Source organism: Triticum aestivum, chromosome 4D (genome assembly GCF_018294505.1).
Source record: "Triticum aestivum cultivar Chinese Spring chromosome 4D, IWGSC CS RefSeq v2.1, whole genome shotgun sequence".
NCBI lineage: Eukaryota > Viridiplantae > Streptophyta > Magnoliopsida > Poales > Poaceae > Triticum > Triticum aestivum.
This window is the reverse complement of record NC_057805.1, coordinates 417219727-417235780: the sequence shown is the minus strand read 5'-3', so window position 1 is coordinate 417235780 and position 16054 is coordinate 417219727. Positions and strand designations below refer to the sequence as shown.

Here is a 16054-nt window from a genome sequence, read left to right as displayed (position 1 = left end):
CACACCCTGTCCACAAGGGTGGAGGCACTCCCACCCCCTAGGGCGTGCCCTCCGGTCTTGTGGGTCCCACAGACCTCCACCGACCTCGACTCCAACTCCGTATATTCACGTTCAGGGAGAAAAAAATCGGAGAGAAGGATTCATCGCGTTTTACGATACGGAGCCGCCGCCACCTCCTGTTCTTCCTCGGGAGGGCAGATCTGGAGTCCATTTTGGGTTCCGGAGAGGGGAAATCGTCGCCATCGTCATCATCAACCATCCTCCATCACCAATTTCATGATGCTCACCGCCGTGCGTGAGTAATCCCATCGTAGGCTTGCTGGACGATGATGGGTCGGATGAGATTTACCATGTAATCGAGTTGGTTTTGTTAGGGTTTGATCCCTAGTATCCGCTATGTTCTAAGTGTTGGGGAACGTAGTAATTTCAAAAAAATTCCTACGCACACGCAAGATCATGGTGATGCATAGCAACGAGAGGGGAGAGTGTTGTCCACGTACCCTCGTAGACCGACAGCGGAAGCGTTATCACAACGCGGTTGATGTAGTCGTACATCTTCACGATCCGACCGATCAAGTACCGAACGTACGGAACCTCCGAGTTCTACACACGTTTAGCTCGATGACGTCCCTCGAACTCCGATCCAGCCGAGTGTTGAGGGAGAGTTTCGTCAGCACGACGGCGTGGTGACGATGATGATGTTCCACCGACGCAGGGCTTCGCCTAAGCTCCGCAACAGTATTATCGAGGTGTAATATGGTGGAGGGGGCCACCGCACACGGCTAAGAGATCTCAAGGATCAATTGTTGTGTCTCTGGGGTGCCCCCTGCCCCCGTATATAAAGGAGCAAGGGGGAGGCAGCCGGCCAAGGGGAGAGGCGCGCCATAGGGGGGGAGTCCTACTCCCACCGGGAGTAGGACTCCTCCTTTCCTTGTGGGAGTAGGAGAAGGGAAGGGGGAAGGAGAAAGAAGGAAGGGTGCGCCCCCCTTCCCTAGTCCAATTCGGACCAGACCATGGGGAGGGGTGCGGCCACCTTTTGAGGCCTTTCTCTCCTTTCCCGTATGGCCCATTAAGGCCCAATACGAATTCCCGTAACTCTCCGGTACTCCGAAAAATACCCGAATCACTCGGAACCTTTCCGAAGTCCGAATATAGTCGTCCAATATATTGATTTTTACGTCTCGACCATTTCGAGACTCCTCGGCATATCCCCGATCTCATCCGGGACTCCGAACTCCTTCGGTACATCAAAACTCAATAAAACTGTCATCGTAACGTTAAGCGTGCGGACCCTACGGGTTCGAGAACTATGTAGACATGACCGAGACACGTCTCCGGTCAATAACCAATAGCGGGACCTGGATGCCCATATTGGCTCCCACATATTCTACGAAGATCTTTATCGGTCAGACCGCATAACAACATACGTTGTTCCCTTTGTCACCGGTATGTTACTTGCCCGAGATTTGATCGTCAGTATCTCGATACCTAGTTCAATCTCGTTACCGGCAAGTCTCTTTACTCGTTCCGTAACACATCATCCCGCAACTAACTCATTAGTCACAATGCTTGCAAGGCTTATAGTGATGTGCATTACCGAGTGGGCCCAGAGATACCTCTCCGACAATTGGAGTGACAAATCCTAATCTCGAAATACGCCAACCCAACAAGTACCTTTGGAGACACCTGTAGAGCACCTTTATAATCACCCATTTACGTTGTGACGTTTGGTAGCACACAAAGTGTTCCTCCGGTAAACGGGAGTTGCATAATCTCATAGTCATAGGAACATGTATAAGTCATGAAGAAAGCAATAGCAACATACTAAACGATCGAGTGCTAAGCTAACGGAATGGGTCAAGTCAATCACGTCATTCTCCTAATGAGGTGATCTCGTTAATCAAATGACAACTTATGTCTATGGCTAGGAAACATAACCATCTTTGATTAATGAGCTAGTCAAGTAGAGGCATACTAGTGACACTCTGTTTGTCTATATATTCACACATGTATTATGTTTCCGGTTAATACAATTCTAGCATGAATAATAAACATTTATCATGATACAAGGAAATAAATAATACTTTATTATTGCCTCTAGGGCATATTTCCTTCACTAAGATTGATGTTGCTATGACTTTGCTATGCTTAATGCTTGTCACTAGGGCCTGAGTGCCATGATTTCAGATCTGAACCTATTATGTTTTCATGAATATATTTTTGTTCTTGATCCTATCTTGCAAGTTATAGTCACCTACTACGTGTTATGATCCGGCAACCCCGGAGTGACAATAGTCGGGACACTTCCCGGTGATGACTGTAGTTTGAGGAGTTCATGTATTCACTAAGTGCTAATGCTTTGGTCCGGTACTCTATTAAAAGGAGGCCTTAATATCCCTTAGTTTCCAATAGGACCCCGCTGCCACGAGAGAGTGGGACAAAAGATGTCATGCAAGTTCTTTTCCATAAGCACGTATGACGATATACGGAATACATGCCTACATTATATTGATGAATTGGAGCTAGTTCTGTGTCACCTTATGTTATAACTATTGCATGATGAATGCCATCCGACATAATTATCCATCACTGATCCATTACCTACGAGTTCGTTTCATATTGATCTTTGCTAAGTTACTTTTCCGTTGCCACTGTTACGATTACTACCAAACTGCTACTGTTACTTTTGTCACTGTTACCGTTACTTCCATACTACTTTGCTACTAAATATTTTGCTGCAGATATTAAGTCTTTCAGGTGTGGTTGAATTGACAACTCAGCTGCTAATACTTGAGAATATTCTTTGGCTGCCCTTGTGTCGAATCAATAAATTTGGGTTGAATACTCTACCCTCAAAAACTGTTGTGATCCCCTATACTTGTGGGTTATCACCTCCCAGGTGCTTTCTTGATCCCCAAGGTGTCTTCTGATCCAAAAAAATCTCCAAAAAGTTACGCTGCATTTGGACTCCGTTTGGTACTGATATTCCGCGAAGTAAAAAACAAGCAAAAAACAACAACTGGCACTGGGCACTATGTCAATAGGTTAGTCCCAAAAAATTATATAAGGTTGCTATAAAATGATGGTAAAGCATCCAATAATGATAAATATAACAACATGGAACAATAACAAATTATAGATACGTTGGAGACGTATCAGAGGCGCCCCCTGAGCTCGCTCCCTCGTGACTCATTAGGTCTTCTGCCAAACCTTCGTGGGTCCCTTCTGGTCCAAAAAAACAATCCAAACTTTTTTTCTCAATTTGGACTTTGTTTGATATTAATTTTATGAAAAGCAAAAAACAAGCAAAAAACAGCAACTGGCACTAGGCACTAGGTTAATAGGTTAGTTTCAAAAAATGATATAAAATTGTATATGATTGCATATAAAACATCCAAGATTAATACTATAATAGCATGGAACAATAAAAAAATTATAGATGCGTTGGAGACGTATCAGTTATATACACTAAAAATAATATCATTAGAAACCTCTTTCAAATATGAATCCAACATTATAAGTTTTGTGACATACAGTTTATAATTTGTTAGTCAAATCTACTGTCAAAGTTGGACACAAAATACTAAGGGGACCAATGAACCCAGACGGAGGTAGTATATATTAGAAGTAAGTTTCGACTCTCCTAGAAGCTGTAAGTGTTGACTCTCCTAAAAAGGTAGGTTTAGATCTCCGATTGGGGTGTCTAGCATGATGCCGTGAGTTAGCTGACCAAGGCTGGTTGTGAGTCGCGGCTCGTGGTTGTTGTCCACACCGCTTGTTTGCTGTCCATGGTGGATGACACGTGGTGGCGGCGGATTCGACAAAAACTTTTATATATCGCGAATACGCAAAGATTGAGTATCATTGCATTGTTAGAAGTAGAGAAAGAGTATAAGGAGTGGTTACAAGATCAACACAGCTCCTACAATATCAGAAATGCTACACATCTCCTACTCACTTTCTTGAAATGATCAAAGCGTTTGGGTTTATGCAGACTTATGGAGAAGCCTGTGTTTATAAGAAAGTGAGTGGGAGCTCTGTAACATTTCTCATATTATATGTAGACGACATACTATTGATGGGAAATGATATAGAGCTTTTGGAAAGCGTAAAGGCCTACTTGAATAAGTGTTTTTCAATGAAGGACCTTGGAGAAGCTGCTTACATATTAGGCATCAAGATCTATAGAGATAGATCGAGATGCCTCATTGGTTTTCACAAAGCACATACCTTAATAAGATATTGAAGAAGTTCAATATGGATCAGTCCAAGAAAGGGTTCTTGCCTGTGTTGCAAGGTGTGAGATTGAGCACGGCTCAATGCCCGACCTCGGCAGAAGATAGAGAAAAGATGAGTGTCATCCCCTATGTCTCAGCCATAGGGTCTATTATGTATGTCATGCTGTGTACCAGACCTGATGTGAACCTTGTCGTAAGTTTGGTAGGGAGGTACCAAAGTAATCCCGGCATGGAACACTGGACAACGGTCAAGAATATCCTTAAGTAACTGAAAAGGACTAAGGATATGTTTCTCGTTTATGGAGGTGACGAAGAGCTCGTCGTAAAGGGTTACGTCGATGCTAGCTTTGACACAGATCTGGATGACTCCAAGTCACAAACAGGATACGTGTACATTTTGAATGATGGGGCAGTCAGCTGGTGCAGTTGCAAGCAAAGCATCATGGCAGGATCTACATGTGAAGCGGAGTACATGGCAGCCCCGGAGGCAGCACATGAAGCAATCTGGATGAGTTCATCACCGACCTAGGAGTTATTCCCAATGCATCGGGCCCAATGACTCTCTTCCGTGACAACATTGGAGCTATTGCCCTTGCCAAGGAGTCCAGGTTTCACAAGAAGACCAGACATATCAAGCGTCGCTTCAACTCCATTCGTGAAAATGTTCAAGATGGAGACATAGATATTTGTAAAGTGCATACGGATCTGAATGTCGCAGATCCATTGACTAAACCTCTTCCACGAGCAAAACATGATCAACACCAGAACTCTATGGGTGTTCGATTCATCACAATGTAACTAGATTATTGACTCTAGTGCAAGTGGGAGACTGTTGGAAATATGCCCTAGAGGCAATAATAAAATGGTTATTATTATATTTCCTTGTTCATGATAATTGTCTGTTGTTCATGCTATAATTGTATTAACCGGAAACCGTAATACATGTGTGAATACATAGACCGTAATATGTCCCTAGTAAGCCTCTAATTGACTAGCTCGTTGATCAATAGATGGTTGTGGTTGACCATGGACATTGGATGTCATTGATAACGGGATCACATCATTAGGAGAATGATGTGATGGACAAGACCCAATCCTAAGCATAGCACAAGATCGTGTAGTTCGTTTGCTAAGAGCTTTTCTAATGTCAAGTATCATTTCCTTAGACCATGAGATTGTGCAACTCCCGGATACCGTAGGAATGCTTTGGGTGTACCAAACGTCACAACGTAACTGGGTGGCTATAAAGGTGCACTACATGTATCTCTGAAAGTGTCTGTTGGGTTGGCACGAATCAAGACTGGGATTTGTCACTCCGTATGACGGAGAGGTATCTCTGGGCCCACTCAGTAATGCATCATCATAATGAGCTCAATGTGACTAAGGAGTTAGTCACGGGATCATGCATTATGGAACGAGTAAATAGACTTGCCGGTAACGAGATTGAACGAGGTATTGGGATACCAACGATCGAATCTCGGGCAAGTAACATACCGGTGGACAAAGGGAATTGTATACGTGATTGATTGAATCCCCGACATCGTGGTTCATCCGATGAGATCATCGTGGAACATGTGGGAGCCAAGATGGGTATCCAGATCTCGCTATTGGTTATTGGCCGGAGAGATGTCTCGGTCATGTCTGCATGGTTCCCGAACCCGTAGGGTCTACACACTTAAAGTTCGGTGACGCTGGAGTTGTTATGGGAAATAGTATGTGGTTGCCGAAGGTTGTTCGGAGTCCCGGATGAGACCCCAGACGTCACGAGGAGTTCCGGAATGGTCCGGAGGTAAAGATTTATATATGGGAAGTCCAGTTTCAGTCACCGAAATAGTTTCGGGGGTTATCGGTATTGTACCGGGAGCACCGAAAGGTGTTCGGGGGTCCACCGGGTGGGGCCACCTGCCTCGGGGGACTTAATGGGCTGAACAAGGGTGGGAACCAGCCCCCTAGTGGGCTGATGCGCCCCAAGGGCCCAATGCGCCTAGGGTTGGAAATCCTAGGGGGTGGGGGCGCCTCCCACCAAACTTGGGGAGCAAGCTCCCCCCTTGGCCGCCGTCCCCCCTTAGATGGGATCTAAGGGGGCCGCCCCCCTCTCCCCTTCCCCTATAAATAGTGGGGGGTGGGTGGGTGGGAGGGCTACCGCACCCTTCCCCTGGCGCAGCCCCTCCCTCCTCCAACACCTCCTCCTCCTCCTTCATAGAGCTTGGCGAAGCCCTGCAAAAAAAACCGCAAGCTCCACCACCACGCCGTCGTGCTGCCGGAGCTCTCCCTCAACTTCTCCTTCCCCCTTGCTGGATCAAGAAGGAGGAGACGTCCCCGGGCTGTACGTGTGTTGAACGCGAAGGCGCCGTCCGTTCGGCGCTAGATTGGATCTTCCGCGATTTGAATCGTCGCGAGTACGACTCCATCATCCGCGTTCTTGCAACGCTTCCGCTTAGCGATCTTCGTAGGTATGAAGATGCAATCTCTCTCTCTCTCTCTCTCTCTCTCTCGTTGCTAGCATCTCCTAGATTGATCTTGGTGAAACGTAGGATTTTTTTGAATTATTGCTATGCTCCCCAACACACCGAAGGCGCTACCTGTAGTCCATGGAGATTGGATGACTCACTCTTGGATTTTAAAAGGCACGACAGGCCCTCTGCTGCTAGCAAGAACAAGTATGGATATATCGGATCCCCTTGTCTGATTCCTCTTGAAGGTTTGAAACTGCCGAGCTTCGTACCATTAAACAGAACTGCAAACTCAATCGTTGTTACCATGCCCATAACAATATTTACCCACCTCTTAGTGAAACCCAGCTTCAACATTATGGCCTTTAAATAACACCACTCCACCCTATCATACGCTTTCATCATGTCCAGCTTCAGAGCACACGATTGATTTTTCTTGGCCTTGTTCCTCTTCATAAAATGCAAACACTCATAAGCTGTGATGATGTTATCTGTGATCAACCTGCCTGGGACAAAAGCAGATTGTTCCTCTGATATGATGTCAGGTAAGACTACCTTCAATCTGTCAGATATAATCTTCGAAGCAATCTTGTACAATACGTTACACAGGCTGATTGGGCGAAACTGAGACAGAAGTGTGGTTCTTTTATCTTTGATATGAGAACCAGTATCGTCTCATTGATGCACTCCGTGGATTCGGTTCTTTCTACAATTTTCAGGACCACCTTTGTGACATCATCACCACCACTACAGAGCCTCACGCCAAGCAATGGTTGTTTATGCTGATGTAGCTGCTTCCCCACGATAATTTGTCAAGATGGCCGTTACTTTATGGTCGATTTGGTAGTAGACGAAAGGCAATCCATGAAGGGATTTTCCAGAGCCCCCAAGCAACACATCTTTTTATACAGAGGTTTGTTGAAGAGCTAGAGATCGATGGCAACTTAAAACAATGACCCTGTCCACACCCCCAGACTCCAGCAGCACAACGACTGAAACCAAAGAAGCCACCCCCGGGCTTTTGCAAAATCCACGTCGACGGGGGGTGAGATCACGAGGAGGTTTGGCAGTAGCAGTATGCAGGGACGATGCAGGCAACTACATTGGTAGTTATAAGGGCATATCTGTCCCTTAGTAGTTTTGGTGATTGATGAGAATGCTTTTGCGGACTGATCGTGTGTATTGAGCCTTTCAGATATATCATGACTAAACACAAGACGATTTGATGCCCCTCGGAGATTATTGAAGACGGTGTTTCTCTACGTTTCTTTTCGGTGGAGTTGAGTCGTAGGAAAGCCATACTATTAAGAGGGGGTCCGCTTTGGAAAGGTTTGGGTGGAATCTCATGCACACGTCCCTTTTGCACCACCTTTCCTTTGGCTCTTTGGAGTTTCCTCCGTCTCACCATGTCTCTGCGAATTGAAGGACTCTGAGTGTTGCTGTTCACTGGCTGGCGGTAGTACTGCTCCACAGAGCGGTACTACCGCAGGCGCCAGCGGTAGTACCGGGCTCCGGCACGGTAGTACCGTAGGCTCCCATGGTAGTACCGCTCCTCTGAGCGGTAGTACCGTGTGCTCTGGCCTGGGGCTGCTGCGCAAGCAGTGGTAGGGGCGGATGTAATTTTTTACATCCGCGCCCTACGCGGTAGTACCGTGCTCCGGCACGGTAGTACCGTGCCGCCTGGCCAGGCACAGCAGCACGAGCGGAGGTAGGGGCGGATGTAATTTTTTACATCCGCACCCTACACGGTAGTACCGCACCTGGGTTGCAGTAGTACCGTGTCGGACATTTGCATCGATATAATCTCAGCAGATGTAGTCACGGATGTATTTTTTTATATCCGTGCCTATCGTGCCTGGACCGTGGCTGCCCTGCGGTAGTACCGCATGGTGTCGCGGTAGTACCGCGCCCTGTCAGTGCTCGTCTGTTCAGGTCCAGGCTCTGCCGCGTCCACGGTAGTACCGCGGGCCACCGCGGTAGTACCGCAGGCCCGTGCGGTAGTACCACGGGTCGCGGGCTGAGTGGTGGGTAACGGTTGGAATTGTCCCCCCACTATATAAGGAGGTCTTCTTCTCCAAGAAGACTTACCTCTTCCAACCCTAAGCTCCATTGTTGCTCCAAGCTCCATTTTCGCCCGATCTCTCTCTCTAGCCAATCAAACTTGTTGATTTGCTCGGAATTGGTTGAGAAGGCCCCGATCTACATTTCCACCAGGAGAAATTTGATTCCCCCCACTAATCCCTAGCAGATCTTGTTACTCTTGGGTGTTTGAGCACCCTAGACGGTTGAGGTCATCGCGGAGCCATAGTCCATTGTGGTGAAGCTTCGTGGTGTCGTTGGGAGCCTCCAATTAAGTTGTGGAGATTGCCCCAACCTTGTTTGTAAAGGTCCGGTCGCCGCCTCCAAGGGCACCAATAGTGGAATCACGGCATCTCGCATTGTGTGAGGGCGTGAGGAGAATACGGTGGCCCTAGTGGCTTCTTGGGGAGCATTGTGCCTCCACACCGCTCCAACGGAGACGTACTTTCCTTCAAAAGGAAGGAACTTCGGTAACACATTCTCGTCTTCACCGGCTCCACTCTTGGTTATCTCGCGCCTTTACTTGTGCAAGCTTATTTGTGTTATATCCCTTGCTTGCTTGTGTGTTTGTTGTTGTTGCATCATATAGGTTGCCCACCTAGTTGCATATCCAGACAACCTACTTTGATGCAAAGTTTAATTTGGTAAAGAAAAGCTAAAAATTGTTAGTTGCCTATTCAACCCCCCCTCTAGTCAACTATATCGATCCTTTCAGTAGTTCAGCCTTAGTTATTGAAGGAAGTTTTGATCCAGCTACTTTGGAGGCAGTAGCATGTCGCGAAGCACTATCCTTAGCAGAAGATCTGAATATTATGAATTTTGTAGTTGCTTCAGACTACAGACAGGTGGTCCTGGACATCAATGCGAGATCGCGAGGGCGATATGGGGCAATATTAAGCGAGACAAACCTTAAAGCTTCTTCCTTCCAGTGTAATTTTATTTTTGAGAGTCATGCTGTTAATTATGAAGCACATAGTCTAGCTAAGTTTTCTCTTTCTAGAGGCCCAGGTCCCCATGTTTGGTTTGGTCAGTCCCATGACCAAAGACGCATCCAACATCATGTGGAATTTGATGAATAAAGCGGTGTTTTACCCCTAAAAAAAGCACGGACAATATTACTATAGTAATAAAAATTAAAAATTGCGAATGAACACATCAGTGAACGACCGGCCGACGAAGTAACACGCTGTTGGGCCGGCCCATACGCGCGCTACAAACTCCAACTCAATCTTCAGCGAGACGGATGCTAGGTCACGCAGACGGCAGATTGGAGAGGCCGGTATCCGGCCCAAGCAATGACCTAGAAGTTAGAACCCACTTGGTCGCCACCCGGCGGCACTCCTCCTGTCCGCCGCCACTACGCCGCCCAGCTCCTCAAAGTCGCCGCCCACTTGGTCGCCACCCGGCACTCCTCCTGTCCGCCGCCACTCCGCGCTCAGCTCCTCAAAGTCGCCGGGCTCGAGTTCTTTTTGCTTGTTACTGCGATGGCAGATGGTTGGTCACACGTTAAATCGAAGCCGAAGAGAAAGAATCGGATATCGGATGAGGAGGAGGAGGAAGAGAGGAGGAGGAAGAGAGGAGGAGGAGGGAGGAGGATGCGGAAGAGAGGAGGAGGAGTCAGGAGGACGAGATGAGGAGGGAGGAGGACAAGAGGAGGAGGGAGGAGGACGCGAGGAGGAGGGAGGAGGACGAGAGGAGGAGGCAGGAGGACGAGAGGAGAGAGGAGGACGATCGGAGGAGGAGGCAGGAGGTTGACGTACTCAACGTGGGAGGACTCAACATTGGGAACCCACAGCCAGTCCAAGACCCGATCTGGGTTAAGGGAAGGTCAATTGCTGAGTTAAAGATGAAGATGAATATTATCAAGGAAGAGGATGCCAAAAAAGACGCTGCTAAGGCAAAAGCGGCCGGGAAGAAAGTGGAGGAGGCAGTTGCTGCAGAGGAATTGGTTCAGCAAGCTAATACAAGATTCTCTTTGGAGTTCGGAGGTTTCCTCGCAACGTAAGCATGCTTGTCCTCACATCTTAATATTTGGCAGTTGACTAACATTAATTACACAGAGGTGGACACATGGCTGTAGAAATGAGTACCGATTTTGGTTTCTTGTATTTCTGAAACAAAACAAAATGTATTTATTTAATTTGTAGTTTTTGTTGGATCCTTTGTCTTTGTTGTTTGAGTTGCTTATATGGCTCCTTGAGCAGTGTGATTGTGAAGGCAAATAGTGTGATTTTGTAGCTTCTCATGTATTTAAGTTGCCTTTGCTAGATCATGTGGATGTTTTAACACTGCTAGTAATTTAAGAAGTGTTCGATTTTAGCTGTTTTGCAAGAGTAGATGCTTTACTAAGTTTATCATTGGCAAACTCTAGTCAGAAACGGCTTAGCTCAATGGCAATCTGAAGATTGAGTTGGAGTTTGTAGCTTTTAAAGCTAATCAATGTATAAATAGCTCCATGAGAGGTTGCTATTTGCTGTTCACGAGACAAATGAAGATTTTGGATTCGGCTAATCAGTCATTACCAAAATTGTGCTTGCACTGCTGGGGAGTTTCTACAGATATTACTAGAGTTACAATAGACGATCAGGAGGTGTGCTGACCTGTTTTGACAGCCTGCATGATCCCACTAGTTCCCCTTGCCAACATAAAACATCGGCATTGGTCCCTGCCAGGGTCTTGAGATTTGTTGAGAAAGGACCCCAATGCAGCGAGGAGAGGGAGATTCAAAAATTGGCAACTATTTGATGTTCATAATGCCATTAAAAATCTGCAGTAGTTGGGGAGGACCTTATTAACATTTATTTCTTCCTTTGAATTTGAACTCTGGTAGCAGCGTGAAATGCATTGTTATATGATTATATCTTCTGCTTACCCGGAGCGTTCTTATGGGTCCTGTTTTGGGTAAAAAATTGCGTGCTTCTTTGCACTTGTCTTGAGATTTGATTTCCTATAAACTTAGTTCTTTCTCCAGGGATCCCAAACAAAATCACGTTTACTGCGATTGTCAGTAGTGTGCTCATAGTTAAGTGTTTGTTTCACTCTGTATCCTTAGGGCCTTGTGTGTCTTCTCAATGTTTGTGTGCTATGATTGTGAAACCAATATCTGCAGATGGTAACTGTAATAATTAACTTTCTTAATAACGATGTGCCATGTTTGATTTTATGCTAAACTAATAGTGGAGAAAGCTTATCTTCTTCTATTATCTGGATTAAGTGCTATTAAGTATGCAATTCATGTTGAAAAAAGTGATGGTTTTGGTTGTGTGGTTGTGCACAAGGCTCTCTTGAACAAATTTAGGTGATATTAAGTTATCTGTAATAATATTTGCTTTTAATTATGTACCGCCTTGTGCTATGTCATGGACATAAGATAGTTTGCATTTGATGATCACTAACGATATTAAGCTTCTATCTATGATTAAGTTTTACTTTTAATTATGAACTTGTGCCTCGTGCTATTTATTGGACATTTTGATGATCATTGAAGGTAGATTAGGTCCTGTGCAATAATTAGGATAACCCTTGGTTAATTGCTCTGATGGTTATTTCAGTTTCAAGAAGGAGGATTCTGAAGATTTCCAGTATCCTGCTCAAATTGAGACTATGAAGAGACTAAACTCATATGTTTTGAATGTTGATTTTCTGAATATTTTGTCCGATAAGAAGTACAAGAGCTTGGCTATTCGACTTGGGGAGAGTACTGAATACCTCTGGTTACATCGGGTCATTGCGGAATTCTTGATTGCAAATGGTATGGATAATGAGGATGTCACTGTGTTGACGCAGAAAGTTCCGTTGTCTTTCACCAATTTGCACAGGTAAAGCACACTTGCACTTAGTTTTTCATCTTTTGTTTGGCCATTTCATCTTAGCTCTTAGTTTCTGAAATACAAATGCAATTATATGGATGTTCCTGCTTTATGATTGACATAGTAATTATGTATATCTTGTACTATATCAGATGTGGTTTGGTTCTTTGCTCTTGGATACTAATCGGTCGGATGGACAAGGTCTTTCAATTCAATGCCACTTGAGAAAATACCTGTTTAGACTGTTAGCTTGTGAAGAGCTTATACTAGTGCTACTGCAAGAATTTTAGAACCTCCTATATATTTTAGAAAAGTGTTGCAATGTGCATGGTAGCATTTTTTAGTCAAGGTAGCGTCATATTTGAGTTGCCAACTGCAGCTATGTCTACTTTGTGATCCTTAATTTACAAGGCGACCCTGAAAACATAACTCGCACAATGCAGTTTTGGGTCAAAACAGAAATAACTCAAACCTATGACAGTTGAACGTCTATTCTGTTCTTTAGTTGTAGTGTACTATGTTTCTTCTGTTGGTGTGGCTTTTAATCTATTTTTCCCCACAATCCTGTAACTATTCTTGCACATCTCTTATGCACTGCGAATATTGTCAGAAGATGCATGTTCTTCATTCCTTTCTTATTTTGAAATTGCATTTGTTTCAAATTAATTGCAGTCTCAAGGCTCTAAAGGCTCACATGCGAAGCAAGCCATGTTGGAAAACCACAAAGAACAATGAGAAAACGGTTACTGCACATGGCCGCAAGTCATTCTCGCTACTCATATCGGACGTGCTAAACAAGAACAAAGAAAACATAAGTTACAACGGCAAGTTCAACGAGGATGACATCCTTCTTGGAGAGACTTTTTGTTGGATATACAGCCAGCAGTTAGAGAATCAACCCACTCAGCTATGTTGCAGATCTCAGCTCCATTTGGACTGTCATGGAACCTTTCTATGAGCTTAGTGTGGGTAGTGAAACTTATCCCCAGAACTTAACTGAACTCATGGACAGTCTCCTTTTGTTGGGTATTCCCATCTCTGAAGTCAGAAGTGAAGAATATATCGATTTCATGATGCATCATCCCTCAATTGCTTCATCGATAGCAAAGCGTACTTTTATTACAGAGCTGCGTAGAGCAGTGCGGGATGAAGGGCTTGAGAATGAACCATTCTTATCACGCATACCAATTGGTGCATGGCAAGAGTGGGCAAAGAAGTGGTCAAAGAACAGGTGGACTGAACCATTCAAAGATTAACTTTCTCCTGTCCTAAGAGGCGTTTACTGGTATGATCCCAATGTTGGCGAGAGCACCTCAAAGGGTCAGCAAGGCCCAGCCAAGACCGCTGGTAAAGGCCAGTTAACTTCCATCCCCAAAGGGCTTCCACAAGTCAAGAAGATCAGCGCCAAGGGTGTGGCAACTTCCAGCCAGGAAAGGAAGGAAATGTATCCCAATACAGTATGGGGCATGCTTGACTACAAAAGATGTGTCATTGAGCATGGAAAGAAGCATGGTGAAGGCGAGTTTGTCTATGAAAGTGCGAGCTCTGTGGAAATCCACGCCTCAGGGCATTTCTTAGGGCTCCTTGCTTACCTCATGTACACGATGTCGAAGAACGATCTTTTTCGAAGAGGCAGTCGGTAAAATTTTCCCATATGTACTTCATTTATTGCCTTTCCTTAGTTTCAATGTATTTCAGCCCCCCCCCCCCCCTTTATTAGTGTATCTTACTCTCACTCTCTCTCAGGTTTGCATCTCTCTTCGAAACGTACAAAACATTGTTTGGGGCTGCTGATGATTAGAAGAGCTATGGTGAGCATAGGATTGGGAAAGGTATGCATGATTCTTAGTTGTTTGTACAGTTTATTCTGATAGTCTGTATAGCTGCAAGGTCATAGCAGCAGCGAGTTTTTTACATACTTTTGTTTGTTTTCAATTGTCAGACTGATCAGGATAGGTGCCTTGATCTAACCAGAGAAGACTCATTAGAGGAGGAGGAAATCTGGACTGGATGAAGCTTGATGTCATAACACTGATCTGTTTTTCTTACTAATTAGCTTATGAGGACCTATCAGAGGCTACCTATAGTACTCCCTCCGTCTCATAATATAAGAGCGTTTGTATCGGCATGCTGGCCGCTTTGCTGACATTACATTCCAACTAGGATTTATCATAGAGTCGAGTTATTAGTTCCTTGTCTTTGTTGATGCACTCGACTTTTCCACTCATCAGTCTAGCATTTCGGTCCATTATTTTGTTGCTGTGTTAGTGCGTGTTAAACTGTTAATGCTCACCAGTTGCATATAGCTTAGGCTGCGTTTGGTTAGTGGGATAGATTTAGGTGGTTGTGGGTATCCCCATCCAACGTGCTAAGAATAGCCATTTTTTGTGTTTGGTTGAAAGGATGAGAAATCTACTACTCCCTCCGTTCCTAAATATAAGTCTTTGAAGAGATTTCATTATGGACTACATACGGAGCAAAATGAGTGAATCATACTCTAAAATGCATTTATATACATACATATGTGGTCTATAGTGAAATCTCTACAAAAACTTATACTGTACTCCCTCTGTCTGAAAATACTTCTAGAAGAAATGAATGTATCTAGACATTTTAGTTTTAGATATATCCATTTTGATTCATTTCTCCGACAAGTATTTCCGAACGAAGGGAGTATTTAGAAACGGAGGAAGTATATAACACTAAGCTGCCAAGCTCCGTGGGGTAAATCGATCCAGAATCGATTGAGGCCAATCGATTTCGCTGCGAGCCATCGATTTTGACTCGGTCGTTTGCGACCAAATCTAACAGCGTCGGTACCTTGGCCAAGCCGCCCTCTCCCCTGCTCGTTCCATTCCCCTCGCCCTATCGCTCGCCGTCCTATATCCTCGGCCCACGACCCCGATAGCCCCGGATCCAGGCGTCGTCCCTTGGCTCGGCGGGCGTCCTTTCCTTGTTCGTCTTACGGCAGCGCTGGTGGGGCCGACGGGCATGGTCGAGTGCATCAGTGCGCGGGAATCCAGCCGCAGGCTGTGTGAAGGGTCGCCGGCGGGCGCGAGGCTGCCGCCGCCCTCTACTAAGAGCATCTCCAGCCGCGCCTCCAGAACGGCCTTCTCAGGCGTTTTTTTCGTGCCGACGCTGAAAAAAGGCCCAGTCGCGCCCTCAGGAGCTCGATTTTCGCCGGCCTGGGCCGAAATCAGCGCCGGCGGACACAGGCCGAACCCGGCGCGCTGGGGGGCGCCGGGGCGAGTGGTTTTGGCGCGAAACAGCCGCGGGCCCCTGAGTCAGCGAGACGAGCGCTTCGTCGCCCCCATCGCCTCGGTTTCCGCGGGAATCAATGCCAAGGCTGCCGCCGCCGGTCAGCCTTGCCATTGATTCCTCACGGGCGGCGCGGCGACGCCTCCCCTCCCGCCACGCTTACACACGGATGCGGCTATATAAGCCGGCGCCCTCCCTCGCCTCAGGCCACACCAGC

At 45.8% G+C, this 16054-nt stretch overlaps 1 protein-coding gene across 1 annotated transcript; it reads left to right on the top strand.

Moving 5' to 3' along the window:
• The first annotated feature begins 10044 nt into the window (after window positions 1–10044).
• LOC123098265 (uncharacterized) lies at window positions 10045–14830 on the top strand. Its single transcript, XM_044520213.1, has 5 exons — window positions 10045–10771; window positions 12322–12588; window positions 13252–14218; window positions 14326–14411; window positions 14522–14830. Exons 1-3 carry the CDS (start codon window positions 10401–10403, stop codon window positions 13535–13537), a joined length of 924 nt encoding a protein of 307 aa, XP_044376148.1. The 5' UTR covers window positions 10045–10400; the 3' UTR covers window positions 13538–14218; window positions 14326–14411; window positions 14522–14830.
• Window positions 14831–16054: the final 1224 nt, after the last annotated feature.

Coding starts and splice junctions, on each gene's coding strand:
- LOC123098265 (XM_044520213.1), top strand. CDS start 10,401: ATGAGGAGGGAGGAGGACAAGAGGAGGAGGGAGGAGGACGCGAGGAGG. Junction 10,772..12,321: donor TTCGGAGGTTTCCTCGCAAC/GTAAGCATGCTT, acceptor TGGTTATTTCAG/TTTCAAGAAGGAGGATTCTG. Junction 12,589..13,251: donor TCTTTCACCAATTTGCACAG/GTAAAGCACACT, acceptor AATTAATTGCAG/TCTCAAGGCTCTAAAGGCTC.